We start from the raw sequence: 23,753 nt of genomic DNA, 5'->3' as shown, positions 1-23,753 counted from the left end.
CTTACATCATAGTAGTCGGTCCAGCTGAAGATCCTTTATCTTAGTACACTCGAGCCACAGCTACGCAGGACTCTTTTCAACCCTCGTTTGAAGAATGACTTATCATAGCGCTCTAGAAGAACAGCGGGGTGGGGCTCATTCCAGAATCGGATGATACGTACAAAAAGATATCTGAAAACGCACTGTAGATAAATGCAGTGGTTTCAGGTATGTATTAACTCCGCTCCGATAACAGTGCGGTCATAAAAACAGTTGTACGGTTTCGAATAATGCCCGGATTTCTCGCTGGATCTTCTCAGTGGGTCGCGTTTCCAATCCGGTGGTAGATTCTGCGAAGCACTGCTCTTGCTAGTGTTAGTGTTAGCAACGTCCTCAGGTTAGAGCCCCGTGAGATCACCTATTCGCCCGGTTACACTGGCATATCTAAAATAAAAGAATAATGCCGCGGAACATTTGACTGGTGGTAGGACCTCTTGTGAGTCCGCACGGGTAAGTACTACCGCCCTGCCTATTTCTGCCGTGAAGCAGTAATGCGTTTTAATGCGTAGCGTGGGGCAGCCGTTGTAATTATACTGAGACCTTAGAGCTTATATCTCAAGGTGGGTGGCGCATTTACGTTGTAGATGTCTATGGGCTCCAGTAACCACTTAACACTAGGTGTGTTGTGAGCTCGTCCACTCATCTAAGCAATAAAAAAAACCCTTCGGTCACAAACTTTAAATACAATTAATGATTATATTATAATTCCAATTGTGTAATCCTGTATTTCCCTAAGCTGTTTAAATAGTGTAATTACTAATATTTTTCATATTATATTACGCTAATGTTTTCTAAATAACTAGGTTGAGCTTAGGTTTCATAGTTCCGGATAAAGTTGGCTCAAAGCATCCATGCGTTTCGTTGGAGGATACGGAGTGTTGGATAACCGTTTCCAATGCAATTAAAACTTTAACCTCAAAATGTCTTATTCGCAGTGTGGCGCCGCCGCGACTAAAATTTAAGTGGTATAATCTATGACAAAAATCGTCTAGGTTTCAATGATTAATTATAATTAGTCTGTGTCGTGAGAATGAATATAGATACCATGACATGGGGTAAATTGGGATCCTGGGGTAAATTGGGACAAACCTGCGGAAGATTCTCAAAGTACTTGTAGCACGGAATCTACCTAATTTTCTTTAAGGTAATATTTATCAATGTATAGAAGAAAAACCAAGTTAACTATGGAAGTACTAAACATGAGTTAAGTTGGTCCCAAAAATTCGTCAAATTAAACTTAAAATAGTGGTTGAAAAGTGCGTTTTAAAACAGCTTAAAAAACTTTTAAAAAAAGTGATATTATCGTTGTTTTTTCAATAAGATCACAGTTTATATAAGTTTTTAATACACCTGGAAATACCACAACAAACGGTAAGTTGCAATATTCTTATTTTAAATACAATATTTCGACAAAATAAAAAATGTATATTTTTTCCTTTCTTTTTGGGGAAAATTGGGACGTATGTAGGGTAATTTGGAACGAGACTGGAAAAATTAGGGACGAGAAAACACAAAATTGGAACGCCAAAAGACAAAATAGGGATGACTTGTTAGGGTTGTCACTGATATCTTGTAATATATTTTTTAGCCTATACTATCACTTAATTGCGTGATGTAAAGAAGGTTAATGTGTTTATCAGTTAGTTTATGTAAGTATTATAGGTAAAAGAAAAGTATATATATAAGTACTTTTTTTTCGCGACATTTACCTTGTAATATCTGCCCGGTCGCATGTTCTTTATAGCAATAAAAAAAATTAAAAGTTAAAAGAACTCAAACGAATCAAAACTTTTGTTATTTCAGAATCTATTCACGCATCGAATCATAATTCTGTTAACATTCACAACGAACACACACAAATAAAAACAGGCCTCAGATTTTAAATGTAACATTAATTAAAAATCCGAGATATCCAATTATGAGTGAGTGAATTAATTGAGTTTAGTTATTTCGCTTAGAAAGAATTTCTTTTATTTTTGTTATTATTGGCAGTAATCAGATAAAGCTGTTTTTTTATCTTATTCACCTGATATCTTACTCTTGCTCAAAGATTATTTTGAAAATGTTGATTAAATAAAATTGTATTATTGCATTTCCAGTCCTTTTGTTTTATATGTTTTATTCTATTTTATGATTTTGTTTCAGAGTTGTGATTTTTAAGGAAATTAAATAATAATTTTCTAAAATATAACATGCACATACTTTTTTTGATCATTGTATTGTTGATTATCATTCATGTCACATCGCTTCGGAATAGAAACCAGCTTAATTTACACTATGTTGTGTATTGTGCTTAAATTATGGATTGTATTCATCATTTCGGTCCACATAAATAATTATATGGCACCTACCTATATATCGCAGTACTGCGAGTTGACAACCCTTACAAATATCCCAATTTAACCCTTAACCGTGTCAATTTACCCCGGATGCTGGGTAAATTGGGACGGCCATTATTTTACCGATTATTTCTTTAAAATGAATAATTAAAATAATGTAACGGTTTTTATCACCTAGGTACGTTCAAGACTCAACTTATTTCTTTGGTTGAGCAGTGACTATTTAATTGGAACTATTTTAAAATTCAATCTGAAGGTCGATTTTGTCCCTATTTACCCCATTGTACGGTAATACACTAATATACTATACTATAATAGGTACGAATAAATAAATGCAGAAATAAATTGTCATCATCCACACAGCTTTAAAATATATTTCCAATAATATTCATGAAGAATTCGAAGAGCGAAAGAGGTTTTTAATTTGTTTACATAATACATTTTAATATTTACAAAATTTATCGTTATAATATTCGCAGCGTCGCGCCCCGTTCTCGCACTCCAGCGTTCAGAGATGAAAATGTAAATATTCCTTAATTGGGTCGCGGTGAAAATATTTTAAACTTTCTACATTTTATTCCTGTTTTTTTTTTAAAATTGGCGAACTCACGTTTCGCTCGTGCTCAATTTAAATTAAAAAAAAAAGAAAACAAATAACTGTGAATTAAATTAATTTAGTAGGATTAGGTACCTACCTTTGTGAGAAGTCATTTTGTAATCCCTATTCTACTATTCATCATGACTCATTCTTAATATCCAGAGTATCCTACCTAAATAGCTTCCTAACTCCGCTCTCCACAGTTCCTATCTTCACCATTGGTAGTATGTTGAGTGCTAAATTGAGTCCAAATTAGTAAAAAAAAAAGTTGCTTAAATAGCACAGCTTTTTTAATAACAGACAATAAATATAAATAAGAGAAAAAAATGCTATTTGAAAGTATTTTTATTAGAACCCATAGTCATTTTGTACCTAATGTGTATGCAGCTCAAACACTAGGAGCAGCCTTAAGGGACCTTGGTAGCCGTACTTGTCGAACTCGGCAAAGAGGTCGACGTGCAACATAACCTAAACATCCGCCCGCTAAGTTTCTCGCCGGATATACTCAGTGGGTCGCGATTCCAATCCCGTAGTAGATGCATTCGTGAAGCAGCTGCCCTTGAGTTGTTAGGTCTTATTCGGAGGCGCTCGGACAGCTTTTAACAAATCCCACATCTCCTGGCGGAACCCGTGCACACCCACCTACCCTGGTGAAACTGGAAAGGCTTCTGGGCCACCAGTAATGCTTCCTTCCTAAAAAAATCCTAATGTAAGAAGAAATGAATGAGTACGTATGTAAGTAGTGTATTTTCACCACCTCGTCGAACTCGTCGATTAAGACGAAAAGTTCAACAAGCGAACTAATTCTTAGATACAACCTACTGAGTTTCTTCAGTTGAATCTTCTCAGTGGTTGGAGATTCGGATCCGATGGTAGATTCTGTGAAGCACTGCTCTAGTGTTAGCAGAACCTCTCAGGTTGAGCTCGTAAGCTCATTTACTCGTCCGGGCATAGCTGGAATAGCCCTTTAGGCTAGGTAGGTAGGGGAAATAATAGCGGCCATACTTCGCCCACGCGTGACGCGGAGGCCGTCTGTGAAATGAGTTTGTTTTTTCAACGACATTGGATATTTAATTAGCAATCAAATCAGCATTACAATCCGCTTCTGACAAAGTAGTCCATTATTCCGTTTTCAACTCTTAAATATTAAATAATGGTAATATTTCATTTCATTTTATTAAAGGAGAAATGTTTTGGTTCAAATTTTCATATCACAAAACTATAATTTTAGTGTATAGCAAACGTTCTATGTAGTGTGAAATTGCTATATTATTCGATGCGGGTTTGATAAAAACTTCTAAACACAGTCATAATGCTGCAGTTGATAATTATGGGCAAAGTGGACGGAAAGAGACGTGCTGAGCGAAGAAAGAAGTCATGGCTCCGGAATATCCGGGAGTGGACCGGTACTGCCTCCGTCGAACAGCTGTTTCGACTGGCTGCTGATAAAAATGAATATAGAAAGCTAACGGCCAACCTTCAGGATTGAAGAGGAACTGGAAGAAGAAGAAGAAACACAGTCATTACTTGTCCACCTGTCAACTAAAAAGTAATCAACTTGTCAGGGGCTACTTACTAGAAAAAATTATAAATATATAGGTATTTAAAAGGGATTATTAGAAGAAATTTTGCGGGAATTTGTTGAGCGTGTATAGTTTCCATTCTATTTCTGCAAGGAGTTAAGGCCTAGCTTGAGAGATTATTATTTAGTGACTGACATTCATGCTGTGAATTAAATACTCGGGTAACTCCTCAACATTAAACAGGCCTCATCATAAATGCAAATGTCAAAATAAAAAAAAACATGTTCACAACTGACATCCGCGATGAGAGATTAATAATGTGTAATAAAAATCAATCAATTTATAAATTTGCATAATTATTTGTGGCAGGACGCCCGCACAGGTAGGTTCGTTCCGAGTTAAGGCCTCAAACTTGCTGCGAGCATTCACCCTGTAGATATTATCTTAATACCAAACAGACTGGTAAATCGTTCACCGAACCAAGCCATAATTAAACTAAATTAAAAAGTTTTTAATACATCAAAGCATTTCTTAGATATATCTCAATGAAAATAATATCATCAGTTTGTCTAAGCCCCGACCCTCCATGTTTCGGCCCTACCTATCCAATTTTTATACGACGCAGTTTAATTTTGTTGAGAGCAAAATTATTCCCTTCGGATGTTTACGCGAATAAAATATTGCGCCATTTTTTTTCTCCTATGATTTTTCATGTGTTACTTTATTGCAAAAGTTTTTGAATGGGAAACCTGTTTTATATTTAAATGTACTCACAAAGTAGGTATTTATATCTAACACAATATTAGCATTTATGTGTACCTACTTTTTCCATTTAATTCGATTTTACTACACTATTTCTAAAATTGGTATAGGTATACATAGGTACTTTCTACGGGTAATCAAATCAAAGTATTCGCACGCTTAGACTATAATTTTTCGAATATTCCTTATTTAACGTAACAAACTGCAAAGGCATCTCGTGTAATATTTCTTGAAAAATTTTCGAAGCCTTCGAAGTTTAAGTCGAAGTCTATTTTCGAAGTTTTTGAAGTCCATTCCGAGTTGAGTTTAAAGACTACGTCAGCCCCATAAGGAGCCCGCGTAGTGCTGAGCGCTTTTTTGCCAGATACGTCGTGATCCCAATGATGGTTGTCGAAGGTTGCGATGGGCAGCGTTACGAAATGACGGTAACGTATGCCCCAGAACTTAAGATACCTAAGCTTAAGATACTGAATTGCTATTGGACAGTTGTTATTAAGAGCCGATCTGAGGAGCTACGCTAGTTGTGGGATGTTGCTGACTGGCTTTGAAGGATGGTGTAAATTTTTTACACGTTTTTTATTTTAATTATCAAAAGCATTACATTTTACATCCGCACCAAAAATCCACATATCTAAATTAGTATATTATGAATTTAGCAAGGTATAAGTTAACTTTCCGAAAATATTTCAATGCCAATTATAGAGAGCACTTATGTGGCAACCAAACCCATAAAAATCTACTCTGATGCATGTTAAGTAGTTGATGTGTCAACTACTTAAATTGTTCTGTTTTATTGTAAAACAGCTCGACAGCTCTCGGTCTAAATTTGTTGATTTTTGGAGGGATGGGACGTGTCTAATTCTGTGAATTGATTTCTTGAGTTGGTTTGATATTTCTTCGTTTTTAAACATGTTGCATATGATTTAACTATATGGTTTACAATCCTTTTGCCTATTACATAGTCAAATAAAAATAAATAAAACATTTGACATTGACAGTAAAGTAACTTGGCAACAGCAGCGTAATGAAGTTATCAACAAACGGAAAGTTGCGAAACTTGAAAACAAACTGCTGAATGGGCGTTGGCATACAATGTTACAAACTAAAAGTTGGAGTTACTGATAAACACTGATTATAACCAGATAACTGATCGCCTTCTATACGATAACAAATTTGATTCAATATAGGACACAAAAGATAAAAAATACGTATTTCATACGGACGACGCGTGTGTGTGTATCATCATTGTTATTATTCGGTTTTTCTTAATTACTATTCAATTTAAAAAAATAAATTACATTAAAACGGTAAAATTATAATGTCAGTTTCTAGAAGCAACAGTTTTAATTCATGTTTCCGTATCGAACAACGCCTAAAGCTTACAATTTGATTATGGTGACTCATGCGAAAAGAAAATTTAAAAAATCATATTAAATTCGATTATTGACTTATTATGTTCTCGAAAGTGTTTTTATTTTCATTGTCGTGTGTCAGTGTAGCTTCGCAGTCTAATAAGGATTTATACAATGGACAGTTTAATGCGTATTATAACAAACAAGACCAAAACAAGGAATACAGGGTCCCTAGCCCTGGCGACACTGATTACAGGACCTACATATACAATAACAGACGTTACGGGACGGACCCGACGAGGTCCAACCCTTACAACCCTAATATAAACCAACCAGGAGGATTTCCTTACAACCCCATCAACACTAACCCCCTGGATGAGCAGTTTAAATATAACACTGTAAGTAAAATTAATTTATTTAATTCTTATTTGGCAGAGGAAAATTTTCATAGTTTTTAATCACAAATTTTAGCATGAATCTGTAAAAATATTGATATTGCTTTTTACTTTTATAGTCAAATCAAATTTCTCATTTCTAAAAATGAAAAATTATAACTTAAACAACCTTATTGTATGCATGGGAGTGATTAAGTATATGATTGCTAGGTATTGAAACCCTGCCCATATCTGCTATGAAGTCAAGAGTTCATGCATACATGGATAACATACTATGTATATGTTATATCATAGTAATTGAGCAAAATGTAACAAATAAATTCCCAAAAAAATATCACAAATTGGTGTGAAGCATTGGTTTAACTTTATCCTGAGTTTGACTTAATCATAACGGCATTGTCAACATAAGATCTACAAACTCAATTGAATTGAGATCTTGAAAATTTAAATTACATAGTAATAGAACAAATATTATTTTTAAGTTTCATTATAATACCATTATTTTATTTTGCCACTTTTTGCTAAGAAATCACATTTTTATTATTTGTTCACAGTTTTCCATCAATGTCTTATTAATCTTTTGCATCCTTTCTTGATTGTAATCACCATGTGTCTTTCATATATATTGAATGGTTTTTTGTTATTCCAAACAGAATCGGGACCCAAATAATCCGGATGCACTGTTCCCTGGTGTCCTTGGAGGATGGAGAGAAGATCTGCAGGGCAGAGAGCGAAGGGATTCAAGGCAGTTGAAACGGGATATATTTGTTACCACTAGCTATGGACAAGTACAGGGTTTTAAGGTAATAGTTATAAAGTAGCAAACAATAAGTAATCTTACGAATACAGAGATTCTAAGAACACTGGTCTAAAGCTCAGTTTCATTGGAATAAATGATTCTAAACTTTAGTCTTTATGTAGCAGTATATTTGTGAGTATAGGGAGTATGGTGGTCACGGATATATACCATGTCTAAAAAGATGCTCTTGGCTACGAAGCCCCCGAGACTAGTCTATATTCTCTGTTAACTGATGGACGTATCAATGGTATGTTAATAATTTATTTGTAAGTGTCATTTTATACTGTTTACAATTCTGAGGTGTACATTTTTCAGGTATATCTATATGATAACCCAGATCCTGATTCAGGCTACCGACCCTGGCTGACACCAGTTGAAAGGATACAAGGAGAAGTCTCTGTATTCCTTGGGATACCTTATGCAAGACCTCCAGTCTTAGAGGGTAGATTCAAGGTAAGATTATTTTTAAAAGACACTGTGTGACAATGTGTGTCTGTTGTGTGTGTGTGTGTACACACAAAAAATGTTAATGAACCACTGGAAATGGAAATGTGTATTAATAATTAAGTTATATATCTATATATTAATACGTGAAGCAAAAACTTTGTATCCCTTTTTACGAAAATTGCGCAGACGGAGGAGTATGAAATTTTCCACACTTATAGGGAATTAGAGAAGAAGTGCACAACATTAATATTTTTTTAAAATAATGGATAAAAGATACATTAAATCAATAAAAAAAACATTACACACACTACATACCATGTATTTGACGCACACACGCATGCATACTATTTATTGTCAAACTTTTGTTCTTGACGTCTGTTGTCAAATTGAGAATAGATTAAATATTGTTTGTCTTTGTTAATATTTTTTATAGTCTAGTCTTGGCGAAATTTGTGATTATAGAAGTAAAATACAATCATAATAGTGTACAAATTACAATTCCAATTAATTATAGTCGAATTTCGACTACTGTGGGACCTCTAGTAATAATAATTATTAATTTATTAAGTCCCTTTTGAATACTGATAAACTCACACTCCAATGTTATGTGATTCTATTAATATACTAAAATTACTCAGAAAGCTATGTGTACTTTTTAGTACATAGTTAGTAATATTCCAATTCAAATTACATGTGTATAAGATATAAATATGGAAAATCTCACCCTTGGATTTGTTGCTCAGAAATTGGTGGGAAAGTCATGACCATTTGAAAGCAGCAGTAAAGTTCTATTTGATTTAAAAAAAAAAGGCTGTTACCTAATAATATCTAATGTAAGTGTGTATCTGCAGTGTAGACTGATCCTGCGGTAAGTAATGATCTAAGGTATTACTATTCATGATAATACAATCTGTTGTTTAGTTTGGTCTGGAGAGTAAGGCTACGCAATTCAGTTCGAAGAAGCAATTAAAAACAAGGGTTTTTTTTTCAAGCCTCCACGACAACATCCTGGCTGGCAGCTAATCCAAGCAGTGGACTGGGGTCCAGCATGTCCCCAGCCTGTTCGCTTCACCGGAGCCACTAAAGGCATAAGGGACATGGATGAAGATTGCCTTTACTTGAATATATTCTCGCCAAACGTGAGTATTATTTTCGAATTTTTGTTTGCAAACAAATTGTTGTTACATGCAGGTCATGCAGGTCAACGGACTTATTGGTACCAGAACGCATGAAGAACGCGAAGTTGTGACGCGTGAAAAGGTTTATTTTTTCATTTAGCGTTTCTTTCATTTAAATGTGTAATAACTGTGGTTTATTAATTGTTTAGCATCGAAGAAAGTGTACAAATAATAGTGTAAAAAAATTAGATAAAGCCGCTCGACGTAGCATCTCATGTTCTTCCAAATAGTCCACTGAGAAAGTCTCCATAAATAATCACCATTTCATTGAGATTTTATTTTATCCCACCTCATCTCTTTTCCCTTAATTTCGTTCCAATTGATCTAAGTCTCAAATTAATCAATATCATCTCATTTCGCTTCTAATTATTTTTCATATTATAACAGAATATTAAATGACAATATTAGAATTGGCTTAAAGGTCTCGTTATCAGTCCATAAAATTTAAAAAAAGTACAACTCAACAAACTACCATAACTTAATGCAAATCTATCATAAATACATAGAAGATACGGCTTCGTGATGCTGAATTGTATGAGTAATAAGGCACTTTGCAATGACCAATCTGACCTCATTCGGGGTTTTATTTTCAAATAGCTTAATAATACAAACGGACCGACCAATTAACGTAATTACAAATTAACTGCGTTTTAAACCGCTTAATATGCTTTCATTTACGATTTCGTTTGATGCGAAATTGTGTTGCTGTATGTATGCTTGTTTTGTAAAAAGTCAGCGTTGAGATTCTTGCCTAAGCGTCAGTTGTGAAACTACATTTGGAATAGTGATGGTAAAGACATAAGCAATTTTATAGGTCTACTTGTAAGAATGTCTTATCCTGATGATAACAACGTACCTCTTGTAATACAAAATAATAATGCGTTCTGATTTGGAGAGTAGCGGTTATTGCAATCAACGAAATTTGTCATTAACAATCTCGACACTCTCTTAATGTTTGTGCCAAAATCTTATAGACTAAATTACCATATTACAGCCCCATCACATTATGGTGCATTGAACCACTAGGGAGATCCGGTTCAAACAATGGCCCTTGACTGTTCACTGGTTCAAATAGTAATATAATAAATGGCAGTATCCGCATGAAGAAAGAGCCACCGCCATCCAGCATGGTTTTTACCGCGAGGCACCTATATGTTTCGGCTTAAAGACTAGTTAGGAAGAGAACATATAGAACAGCTGATTTTATCATTTCATTATTCTCCTGCCTTTCTCCCAGTCACCTGGAATCGGCGCAAAATGTTTTCTCCTTCCATACTCCTCTATCGTATACCATTTCTGCGCTCACTCCCCTCTTAGACATGTCGTCTTTCACGCAATCCATCTTTTTCCTCATAGATCTACCTCTTCTTCTAAAGCCTTCCACATTCATAGTTAAAACTCTTACCAACCTCATTGTCATTTCGTCTCATCACATGTCCATACCATCCCAAACGCGCACTTTTCAACTTCTCTATCACAGGTGCCACATTCAGACTTCCTCTAACATATTCATTCCGTATTCTATCCATTCTCGTTACTCTACACATCCATGGCAACATTCGCATATATGCTGCATGCAATCGCCTTTTATCCACCACTTTAGTGGTCGAACAAGCTGACCCATACAAGACGGCAGGCCTTATTAAGGTCATATATATCTTCATTTTTAGGGGAAGAGAAATGTGTGAATCACACGTAGTGCCCGGTTTATATGAAAGTAATATTTAGGTTGTTTTATTGGATGCCTTTTCTTGTATCTCTAGTCGGAGGCAGGCTCCACTGCACAGCGATACCCGGTGATGGTGTTCATCCACGGAGGCCAGTTCATGTCGGGCGCATCCAACCTGTTTCCGGCGCACATGATGGCGGCCTTTTATAACGTGGTCGTCGTCAGCTTAAATTATAGACTCGGAGCTTTGGGTGAGTGCGGTATAAGATGTAGTAAGGCGAGGAGCTTCGTGGAGCGATTATAGACTGAGAGCTTTGGGTGAGTGCGGTACATCGTGCAGTAAGGCAAGGAGCTTCTTGAAGCGATTATAGACTGAGAGCTTTGGGTGAGTGCGGTACATCGTGTAGTAAGACGAGGAGCTTTTTGAAGCGATTATAGACTGAGAGCTTTGAGTGAGTGCGATACATCGTGTAGCAAGGTGAGAAGCTTCTTGGAGCAATAATCTTTCTCTTTTCTTTCTTTTCAATATTCATCGTGTCATTTTGAATACAGAGTCATGTTGTGTTTTGTGTGTTGTCTGGACTGCTTTCGAAGTGATTAAGAAATATGAGAAAATGAGAAATGGCAAACGAATTTACGGGACCCGTTGTAACGTCATATTCGGAGATACGTCTCAATGGGTGAGCGATATCATAATTTGTTCCAGGCTTCCTATCGACCGCCGACGAGAACTCTCCCGGCAACTATGGTATCCTGGACCAGATGATGGCGCTCCGCTGGGTGTACGACAACATAGCGGCGTTCAACGGGGACCCTGGCTCCATTACTCTGTTTGGTCCCGGAGCCGGCGCGGCATCAGCCGGTATACTGGCAATAGCTCCTCAGACTAGACATATGGTGGCGAGGGTCATAGCACAGGTCAGGGTTTATTACCGAACAGATTTATAGCTTATTGAATTTGAACTCATGAGTGCTCACGGCAATTAGTTGCAATGGCAATTAGTGGCTCTAAGTGAAAATATTGAGTCAATTTTTTTGATTATTTTATCAAAATCTTACATTGAGTCGTCGTCACATTGAACCGTAAACAGTAAGAACGGGAATAAGTGAGAAATATTAAATGTGATAATGAGGGTAGTTGATAAATAATGGATATATAGAATATGGCGGTACGAGGCGATTAATACAAAATGTATAAACAATTTCAGAGCGGATCAGTGTTAGCGGACTGGGCGATGATAGAAGATAAGTTCCGCGTGCAGAACACCTCTGTGGTGTTTGGCCGGATGCTGGGCTGCCCCACCGACTCCTCCTGGAGGCTGCTCAACTGCCTCCGACAAGGGAGGAGCTTCTACGAACTTGGCAACGCAGAGTTTCAGGTACCGTGCAGCCAGGACTTGGCACCGACGACCCCAGATACTCTTAAGGTCCTCCTGGCCCTCCTGGGGACAGGCGGCACACTCGAGGTCGAAGTGTCACTTATATAGTAGCGGGCCCTCTGCGCGCTGTGAGACCCTCGAAGTGCGATATACCCACACGTGAACCTGTGCAGCCGCAAGTCGGGTTCATCCCCTGGGGCCCGTTCCTGGCCGAGAACGTCTCGCTCCCGGGCGACGAGTGGTACGAGGGGTGGCGCAGCCGGGACTGGGCCCTGCTGCCTGCCGCGCCGGCCGCCATGCTGCAGGAGGGGCAGTTCAATCCGGCGCTGAGGTACATGACCGGCGTCACTACGCAAGAGGCAGCCTACTATCTGTGTGAGTTTGTAATTAAGTCAACTATAGTCAAACGCCGGCTGTAGCGATATTTGTCATGGAATAGAATAATTCCAGCAAAAATATGAATTGCAGTAACGACACTTACAAAATAAGCTTTTCATTGTTGCACAGATTGATGGACGATTACAATTCATCTTATGTTAAGTGGTTACGGGCGCTTATGGGTACAGCAACACAGTGGCTTCGAATAGGCATGATGACAGCAGTCAAGTATCGGCAAAATATTTAATTGATCTAATGAAACAGAATTCAAGTATTTTGAAAAATGTATTTATTTTCATAATAATGACGAGATTTATGATTTATTTGTTAAAATAAATTTACAAAATACAACAATCAGCTATGATATCTTAACCCGGCGTCATGGGGGTTGGGTCAAATTGGCCCGAGACGTTTTTGTTAGCTTATGGATTCGTTATTACGCAAGTGACGATGCTATACCTCTCAATAGCTGGAATTTATGACTTCCACTAAGCATTGCTTACAATTATTTAGTTTTAGAGCTAACTGACCAAAGTTAAAAAAAGTAAATATGATCCATCTCCGTACTCGGTGTAACAGTTTTGCGCCATTGCTTCCAAATATGGCTTTTAGGTTTTTTCATTGTTTTAAGTGTTGTTATTTTACATTTTATGTTTGAACTATAGTTTCTTACTATTTTACTATCTTTTTATTGGTATATCGAAAAAAAAATTTGATCGAGAGGAAAGAGAACGAGAACGTATTTTATCAATTCTTGAAGCATATGGCTCGGATGTCATGTCCTCTGATCAGGAGTCTGCTGATTACATACATACATGGAATCAATAATGAATCGAAACAAAAGCGATGTCAATATCAGAAGAAACTAGGCCTTGCCCTTGTGAGTGAACATCTGAGAGTCCGCCAGAATCTGACACGTTTGCGTCGAGAAATGCGAAAAAAATAGGATTATTTGTTAGCGAAGATTCGGAGGAGCCCCCCAGCTAAGAGACCCAATACTCATACGAGATGTTAGGTATGTCCTGCGAAAAAATACTGCAAAACAACCCATACATGTTATGGTTGCAAACAAATATATTTGACCTGAACATGTCGTACTTTTCTGCAGTGATTGTATTCACAACGATGATTCTGATTAGTTTTAAGTAAGTTTTATCTAATGATTAGTGCAAAGAAATATGAGATTAGGCTAAGGAACGCCATTTTTGTAGATTTTTACGCGTTTATGTTTTGGAAGGTTTAAAGATTTAATTACGATATTCTGCAATACAAATTCTTGTTTTATTTACTAAACCATAAGACAATAAATTCATTACCATAAAATAGTTAATTATTTATTTTAATATTATTGAAATATCGTAACTCAAAATATCGGGTAGATATGACCCACCCCCACGCCCGTGTAATTATTTTCCACCCCCATGACGCCGGGTTAAAAACACCAATCAGAGCAAATTACGTCACGCCTTAGTAAACGTCATCTTGTTTCGTTTGAGCTTACGCGCGATCACTGCAATTTTAACAAAAATACTATTGTTTTCGCTTTACCTGTCGCTAAAATACATTTTATAATCGTAGTTTACCATTTCCACAACAGAAGTTCCACAAAAGCCATCAGCTCTCTAAATGGACCTTTTAATCTAATTTTCTTTAGACACATGAGTATCTTGTTAGCAGGAATATTAGTATGTTTTTCTATTAAATCAATTAAATAATAACAGCTTTTGGGAACTCCAATGTGAGATCACGAGCTCTTTGTAATTTTAAGCAAGGTACATTCCAGAATTTTAGGTACATTCCAGAATTTTAGATGCCTCCTGTTTTTGATCGTATTGTATCATCTCACTGTAGTCTAATATAGATTTAACTTGGAAAGATATTGTTGATGGTGATGATTGATGTGTGAAGGTTTATGTAATGTGGATGTCCACGGCAACGTGAAATTGCCTCTTGTAACTTTAAATGGTGATGTAGAGACAGAATGGGTATGAGGTTTCAAGGGTGGTGTCATCTGATTTATTAATTTATTTCCTGTTTGAACGGCTTTACTTCTGAACTTGTGAGTAATAAATACTTGAATAGACTTATCAGTCATTCTTGAGGCAATGTTTTCTGTGAATTTTTTTTATATGTTGTCATGCAAAACTAGAAAGTAAAAATAGCAAATTATTAGACACAAATAAAATGCAGGACTTAATAACACACCTTTTTTTAACAAAGTTGACAAAGTATTTAGTAGATATTTTATAATTTACTTTTTCCATAATAAATGATTAGCGGGTTAAACTATCGGGTATGTATCCCAGCGGGGTATCCCGGAACACCAGCGGCACCGCCCGGGCGGCCTGGTAGGGCCGCCGTACCGCGGAGACTGACGTCGTTGGTCGTCGACTATCGCCTCGACGACCCGTCGGTCGGGCGTCCTCGGGGTGGCGCCGCGTGTCTGGTTGTAGTGTTGACCGCGGGAACCCCCCTACTCTGAACGGGTTCTGACCCCGGACGGAGATCGGACGTCGGGTGTAAGAGTGCAGGGGAGTCGTTTAGTGGGTGGGCCCTAAAATCCTTGGGCCCGCGATCTGCTCTCAACACCTGCAGATCGTTGAGTCTCACATACCCCGCGCGCCCCCTAGGCGCGGGGACCTCGTAGGAGGTTCGGCTCCCGGACCGAGAAAAAAAAAAAAAAAAAAAAAAATCGGTTATGTATGATAACAGACAATGATTTTAATGGTTATTTTCTGAATTGATAAATTATGGTAAATAGTAAATGAAATTAATATTTTCTGTTATCTATAATAATCTTAGCTGTTCGTTTTTTTTCTATCTATCTGGCATTCAAATTTTGTGTGAATACAGCCTGGTTTCATGCGAACCTGCGACACCAAACCCATGGTCCATAATATGTAACTGACCATATCATGTGGTAACTGGAAAATGAATAAAGCACTCATTGAAATAAGATTACTAGTTATTCAAGAGATAAACTGTAATCTCAGAAAATATTGAACTTATGAAATTTTAGACCTCAATTAAGGTCACAAATCATTGTAGAATTTACGAAAAATGTACAAACTTACATCAAAATGATCTTCACAGAAATAAATTGGAATATTTAGACTTAAACCTGTTGGATCTCGCCGTGCAAGTGTCAACCATTTATTTCTCATTGTTTTGTTATTTGGGACGTAAACAAATTAACTGGTTCGGAGTTTTTATAGATTTGTTATTGCACTGAGGGACCACACACCACTTATACACTATTGAATTCATATTTATTATGCAAAATAACTTGATTTATTAAACAAGCATCTAATGTTTACTATTGACGTACTGAAGTTTACTGAGCCGTGACGTAATGACTGACGCCATGACACTGAACAGCGTTTTAGCGCGAAATAAAAACTTTAAATTTAAATTTAATTTTAGTGCATGAAAACCTTTATTTTCTACAGAAATATGATATATTTTTGATATAATAGATACTTCTGAATATCATAGAATAGATTTTGAAAATTAGTCATCATGCCTATTCTTGTCACGAGGGGGGTTCCACTGTGTTCGATCTATGTAACGACTTTTTTTTTATCTGTGACCGAACGTCCTACGATGACCCTGTGCCTACGGGGCGCGCAGGGTGTGTGGGACTGCTTCAACCCTCACACCGAAACGCTCGAGCGCCAGGCGGGGCCGGCACCTCACGAGTGCACTGTCCGCAGACAACAACGAGTCGCTGGCGCCCACCTACGCGGTGTCGGAGCACTGGGTGGACGAGCGGGTGCGCGAGCTGGTGCGGCGCTACAACTACACGCTCAACCCGCGCGGCGTGTACGAGGCCGTGCGCTACATGTACACGCACCACCCCGCGCCGCACTGCGCCGCAGCCGCGCGCGACCAGTACATCCACGTGCGTGACCCCCCTCCTGACCCCTAGCTCATAGTGTTGTATAATCACCGTGCGTCACATGTACACGCACCACCCCGTGCCTTGAGCGCCTTACTGAATGTGTGCAGCTCCTGTCGGACTTCCTGTACCGCGCGCCGACGGACCGGTTGGTAAAGCTGCTGCTGGGGCGGCGCGTGCCCGTGTACATGTACGTGATGAACACCACGGTAGAGGCGCTGCGGCTGGACGCGTGGAGACAGTACCCGCATGACATAGAGTGGCTGTTCCTCACTGGAGCGCCCTTCATGGACCAGGAGTTCTTCCCCAATAAGTACCGGCTTGAGAGACAGGCGTGGACCAATAACGACAGGAACATGAGCCATTTCTTCATGAAGGCTTATACGGATTTCGCCAGGTTCGGGTGAGTGAAATGTAGATATTTTTACTTCCAACTAGAGAGAGCTCGAGGGAATATTGAAGAATGCCAAACTCGTTGCATTGCCATGTCTCAAGGTATAACTCTGGTAGATAAGAGCATTTGGCACCAGACGGATTATGGGCATGTCCACTTGCCCATTAAATCAATAAATAAATACAAAAATTGGCCCATAAAATGTAATACAAAATTTCGATGAGAATATATATTTTTCCCCTATTAAGTTTTGGTATAGACCAGTATGACAATTACACGATACTGGCAGATCTTACAACATTGGCAAATTGTAAAAAAAAAAAACTATATGACCAACTCTTTCTACCTAAAACTCCTGTTTGAGATGGAAACTTCAGAGAAATCAGTTAAGGTTTAATTATGACTGGCCTTTAACTATTAATTCGCAACTTTGATACTAATTTAAGTGGTTTTTCTGTCCAGAAATCCAACCCGTTCTCGAATCCTGGGCATACACTTCGAAATGGCCACCGAGGGCCAGCTGCGCTACCTGAACCTGAACACGACCTTCAATTCGAGCATCGAGCTCAACTACCGGCAGACGGAGCTGGCGTTCTGGACGGTCTACCTACCCACCGTCATAGGCAGGGTGCTCCCCACCTACCCGCCCATCACCGAGGTAGGGTCGCCCCACCAGGCCTGGTGACTGGCCCAGGCCAAAGTACACAGCGTAACTAGCTTGTTAAATAATGAGCATTGGTATTTCTTTACCAACTTAGATAATTCAACTTAAATATTGACAGCGTATCTGTATCTTTTGTGTTGGCCAACGAGCGAGGTAGTACCCTCTTTTTTTTTGGGTTAGCGACCGAACCCATACTAGGTGTCCACGTCTAGGAGATGAGTGGTGTATTTGGGACTTGACGGTCTGATGTTAGGAGCAGACCGCGGGCCCAAGGATGTGAGGTAGCTCCGCTCCGATCGGCACTCGGCATCTATTGGTAGGGGCTTAGGTTCGCCGCCTATTTCCATGAAAAAGTCTCGTGTTCCGGTTTGAAGGGTCATAGCCACCACAAGGTTTCTTAGCAGTTTAAGCTACCCAAAGTGGCTAGTCTGGGTCCGGAGCGCGCCCAGTCACTAATAACACCTCAAGCAGGGATGAAGAGATTCGCAGATGAACCAAGGTAACCGATACAACCTGAAGGTTTACGAGGGTGGAATGACGGCGAGCAGGGCCCGTTTCTCGTAGAACAGCAGGGTAGGCCTGGACCGACCGGCGGAAGGTCGCGAGAACCTGAACCCTGGGGAGGCTGTGTGTGTGACAACACCGCGTCACAATTAAGTTTCTGGTGCAGTATTGGTGGGAGCCGAAGCAGCCTCTACAGATAGCCTTCTGGACGGTCTCCAGCGCCTGCCTTCTGCTGGTGGCGTTGCTGGTGGTGTGCTGCATGCTGTGGAGGAACGCCAAGCGGTAAGTCGGTGCCCCGTCACAAGCTCACAGATTCTATCTCAATTAATAAAATTATAACTAACATCATTTCCGTAATTTAAACCATGGAGGGTAGAGGTAAGGAGAATCATTTCGTATGGGAGAAAAGTTGAAAAAGTGTCCCAACTGTTTGCTATGAATAACAGTTCACAAACCTCTCACAATCGCGCTGGTGTAGACAAAGGGTATGGTATGAATGTAGCGATTGTAGATGAACTGAAATGTGCCGAGTTAACAAATTTCGAGTAGTTCCGATCACTAACTGACTCGTGCCATCTCTGCAACGCTTTTATAGTCGATACGACATTTCTAGGATCATCGAGAACATTCCTTAAAAGCCGAGTACCTTCGATGTGTGTTTCCGCTATCCGACGATAGATGGAGTTGTAGTTCTCGAGCGTTCTAGATGTTACTAGATCCACTAGATAGATGGCATTACTCTTACCGGCGTAACAGTACGATTGTTGATTTATTAACATTTCATTTTATGAAAAAGTATCTATCAGACCTACTGCAATAATATTTGTTGCTTCTATTAAAACCTACCCTGACGTTAATGTGGCGCCATCATTATTTAATACATTTCGACGGATACTTTTCATATACACACTTGATTCTCCTTACCTTACCTTACTTTTACCCTCCATAACTTCAACTAAACAGTCAACAATTTTAAATATTCGCTTAAATAACCTCTAATCATTTTATATGAATCTATTATAACACTATTTAGTAGTATTTATAACAAATTAAAAATTTTTTCTTTCGGTACATTTTCATAGGCATGTTGTATCGGTGTAGAGTGAACTAATACACGCTTTTTAACAACAGGGCGGCGCCTCCCAAGTGGAAAACGGTTCCTATTCAGTTAGTATTCCACTTAATGTATGTGTAAATATATATATATGTTTTGACTGTGTGTAATAATTGTGTTTGTGTTTAGAGTTTTACCCACACAGGGAAGATCTGCTGAGCGAGTGTCGATGCTAGGTAAACCAATGGTTAAATGTTGTTGTTCGGAACTTTTATGTATTTTTTATTTATTTCTTAGATGGGTAGACGAGCTCACTGCCCACCTGGCGTTAAGTGGTTACCGGAGCCCATAGACATCTATAACGTAAATGCTGCCACCCACCTTGAGATATGAGTTCTAAGGTCTCAGTATAGTTTCAAAGGATGTCCCACTCCTCAAGCCGAAACGCATTACTGATGTAATTCCTTCAGTGTGGAAGTTCATCGTGAACATTTGTGAGCTAATCTTGAAATTGTCGTTAGCGAGATTCAGACTTTAGTCAAATACTTTGCGCGCTGTGATGGGAACCCGGCACATGTGCAGTACAAGGCTCCATGATCGCTTAATGAATTCGATAAAAATATCAATCCATACTTATTTATATATCTTTTTTTTTTTTCAAAATATTTCCAAGCGACTATTGAACGTATATTTTCAGAGAGAGCGACCGCTACTACGCGGACGACGTGTTCGTCGTGCCGGAAGCGGAAGACGTGGGCATAGACAACACGAACAGGTCCAGGGACAACATCTACGAGTACAGGGATCTGCCGCTGAAGAGGCCGCACACTCCACAGACTATATCTAGAAGCGTGAGTCTTCATTGAGACACTTCGTCTTCTCGCATTAAAACTGTATAATCTCAAGACATACTAATTTTACAGATGAGTGTTTTAAAGGTTTAACATGTGATATTTTTGATATCAATCATCTTTGCAACTTTTTTTTTTTTTTACCTGTTACATTATCTGTGTTTTAAAGTAAGATAAAATTATGTATTAATTTTGTTAATAGCAGTCAAAACATAGGTAAACTAAAAAAAAACAAAAAAGAACTAAAACTACCCTCTTTTGACAGTATTTATGAGAAAAATACTGGTGATTGTGGCGGGTAGCCGTTATACAACGCAAGATAATTGACAGATGCCTGAATCTCACTTACGACATTTCCAAGATAAACTTGCATATATACAAGTTCCGAACAACAACATTCGGACCGTCGGTCTACCGAGCAAATGTCACCCGCTCGGTGGAAAATCTTTCCTTTCGTCGTTTAAGCCTTCCCAAAGTGATACCAAATGATTCCGCATATTAGCTCAATTTCGAATATTTTTGGAAATTGTACACTTTTAATGCGAAAAGACGACTTGTCAGATCGAGGATGTCGCGCGACCATATTTATTTAGTACGTGGCTATGTTGTGTCAATACCTGGTAAAGATTGGCTGAACACCGCCAAGGATAGAAAGAAGTGGTGTACCTTAGAGGAGACTTACCCCAAAAGGGAGTCCATACTGGTTGGTGGTAGAACCTCTTGTGAGTCCGCGCGGGTAGGAACCACCACCCTGTCTATTTCTCCCGTGAAGCAGTAATGCGTTTCGGTTCAAAGGGCGGAACAGCCGTTATAGCTATATTGAGACCTTAGAACTTATGATTCAAGGTAGGTGGCAGTATTTACGTTGTAGATGTCTATGGGCTCAACTGAGAAGTCATTCGTGAGAACGCTATAGCTGATTATAAATAATTGTTATAGCGACATGATTTCATAACTGAGACAAATACTAATTGAACTATGTATTTAATATTAATTTCAGTTGAGTCAACCTCAAACGATGCAGTCGTCCAACGCTCCGTCCGTGGCGTCGACCGGGTCAGCTCTGTCCCTGCGTGACTCCGTGTCCAGGGAGCCGCAGCCGCGGACGACAATGGTCAGAGGGATCCCACAAACCACCGTGTGAATTGGCATAATGATCGGAAACCCTTTGCAACAATAATTTGTAAGATCTGTGCCTCCAGCGAAATTGTAGTTTAATGAGAATTGTAATTGTGAACGTAAAAATCTATTTAACGAAAATCCCGAAGGAATTTAAATCAATAAACTTCTTTCACTAGCACCGCAGATCTGTGTCTAGACTGAATCGATTTTCATAAATAGTCTAGTGCAATATTGGTTGATTACATTTAAATAATGTGGAAATTATAGTATTAGGTATAGTAGTTTACGGTAGGCAGCTGCTTGGCTATGCCCCTGGCATTGCTGAAGTTCATGACAGTAACCAATCATCAGGTGGGCCGAATGCTCGTCTCCAGGGCAATAGGGTTCGGCGAGGACGGTGACCGGTTGATTCTTTTGCCGACGTGCAAAGGGGTCCGCGGCTGCACTGAACCCGCAATGTAAAGCAAATTGTTCCGCGTCACTCGGGGTCGTTGACCTCGGATGCTTACGTTCTACCGGAATTTTGAATTTATTGAAAAGAGAGTTTCCTTACACTTTCAATTAATTGAAACATTTACATAGCAGCAAAAAGCATTATTTAGTAGTAGTAGTAAACAGTAGTATTATTTATTCGAATGATTTTTGTCAATCCGAATTAACGTTCACCGTTTTTAATTTTGTTTGTGTCGGCAACCGCTTAAGAATGTATGGTTAGCGAAAGTTGTGCGTTAAATTTTCATTTAACAATTCTCAATCATCAAACATCGTTGTATTATTGAGAATACCTCACTTTGAGCCAACAATTACTGTTTTTTTTTATGTTACTATTCTACACATTGCCTTCCGTGCGTACACCAACTTTGTTGACGGAGTGCCGATAGTGATAATAATAACTGGGAACAAATGACGCGCGGCATCTAGCCCCAATTTGTGATTCCTGCGTTATAGAGACCAGACATACTTATATATGTTTATATAAATAGATAATAAATACCCAGACAAAGAAAAAACAAACCAGTTCATCACACAGTGTTTGCCTGATGTGGGAATCAAACCCACGACCAGTACAGCGGCCCAACGGTCAGACTACTGCTCCACCGAGTCGTTCAATAGATTTAGTGAATTAAATATATCAATCAGAACTTGGCAACATCGCATGATTTATGTAACTGGCAATCGCGTTTCTTATGAAGTTAAATGGGAAGGCTAGTTTTTTAATTAGTCGTAATAATATTATCTTTATACACGATAAATTAAAAAAAAATGTTTTAGAAAGGACAATGCCCATTTTCTTTGGGCGTTTGAGCCCCTAAAAAAGTTGTCATGTCATGATGGTTTTAACTTAATTTGATAGACAAAGAAATATCGTTTCATATTCAGAAAACGATTTTTATATTCTCACCCAGATTTAAGAGAAATCTGTTTTTTTCTGCAGCTAAAATTAAGTTGTTCATTGTTTTCTTCGAAATCAATAATCGCTCTCATAGTTAGTTACAGTGTTAAATAAGTTAATCGTGGTTAATGTTGCAAGAAATAAGCCCTTATGTACATTTTATTATTATTATATCCTCATAATAATAATAAAATGAAGGTGGTTTCTGAGAATGGACTTCATTGACCCTTCTTTCAGAAATAAAAATCCGGAAGCCGGCAACGATATTGTTGTTGTTGTTTTTAAATTCGCCAATAGCCAGGCAAAGAGCGTAGCCTATACAGCCTAGTCGTAGTTTTATGTTTTTCGTGTCAATTAAAAGCCGGTGTATCTCTTTTTATTGCTTTTTGGGAGTTTTGACGTCAACTCGACGAATAGTACATTGACTGAGCGTGAGTTTCCGCAGACCTTTTATCTTGAAAAAAAAACAGTCACTGTTATGCTAGCCACAATTTTATTCCAATATCTCAATAATCGTGAACAAGGATTATTGACGTTTAATACACAAAACAACACCCAATTTATATTTATCACAATAAACTATTAAAAAAAACATTAAAATAAAACTTCAAGTGACGCTTCACTCGGGTTGCTGCCAAAACTCTCTGACCATAGATAATAAGAATAAGTAATGGTGGGTCATTGAGATTTATACTAATGGAATCATTAATGTCTAAAAATATTAAATAATTCATGGTTTTAAGTAATAATTATTATCTAATAATATAAAATTCTCTTGTCACGGTGTGCGTTTTTTTTTTTTTTTATTGCTTAGATGGTTGGACGAGCTCACAGCCCACCTGGTGTTAAGTGGTTACTGGAGCCCATAGACATCCACAACGTAAATGCGCCATCCACCTTGAGATACAAGTTCTAAGGTCTCAAGTATAGTTACAACGGCTGCCCCACCCTTCAAACCGAAACGCATTACTGCTTCACGGCAGAAATAGGCAGGGTGGTGGTACCCACCCGCGCC

General features: G+C 38.5%; 1 protein-coding gene across 2 annotated transcripts; it reads left to right on the top strand.

Annotated features, from left to right (window-relative positions):
• Window positions 1-6,293: 6,293 nt before the first annotated feature.
• Gli (carboxyl ester lipase-like protein Gli) lies at window positions 6,294-21,726 on the top strand. Of its 2 annotated transcripts, XM_028180437.2 has the most exons (15): window positions 6,294-7,011; window positions 7,662-7,811; window positions 8,123-8,260; window positions 9,247-9,393; window positions 11,196-11,352; window positions 11,808-12,019; window positions 12,310-12,480; window positions 12,654-12,855; window positions 16,572-16,759; window positions 16,867-17,159; window positions 17,613-17,808; window positions 18,485-18,600; window positions 19,450-19,485; window positions 20,070-20,223; window positions 21,224-21,528. In XM_028180437.2, the coding sequence occupies exons 1-15, from the start codon at window positions 6,715-6,717 to the stop codon at window positions 21,365-21,367; spliced, it is 2,601 nt and encodes an 866-aa protein (XP_028036238.2). In that variant the 5' UTR covers window positions 6,294-6,714; the 3' UTR covers window positions 21,368-21,528. The 2 variants fall into 2 exon arrangements, with proteins under 2 accessions (XP_028036238.2, XP_028036239.2); XM_028180438.2 differs by lacking the exon at window positions 19,450-19,485 and having other exon boundaries at window positions 21,224-21,726.
• The last annotated feature ends 2,027 nt before the right edge of the window (window positions 21,727-23,753 follow it).

This window comes from Bombyx mandarina, chromosome 05, assembly GCF_030267445.1.
Source record: "Bombyx mandarina strain Sakado chromosome 05, ASM3026744v2".
Taxonomy (NCBI): Eukaryota; Metazoa; Arthropoda; class Insecta; order Lepidoptera; family Bombycidae; genus Bombyx; species Bombyx mandarina.
Note: the sequence above shows the minus strand (reverse complement) of the source record. Positions and strands in the feature narration are given on the sequence as shown.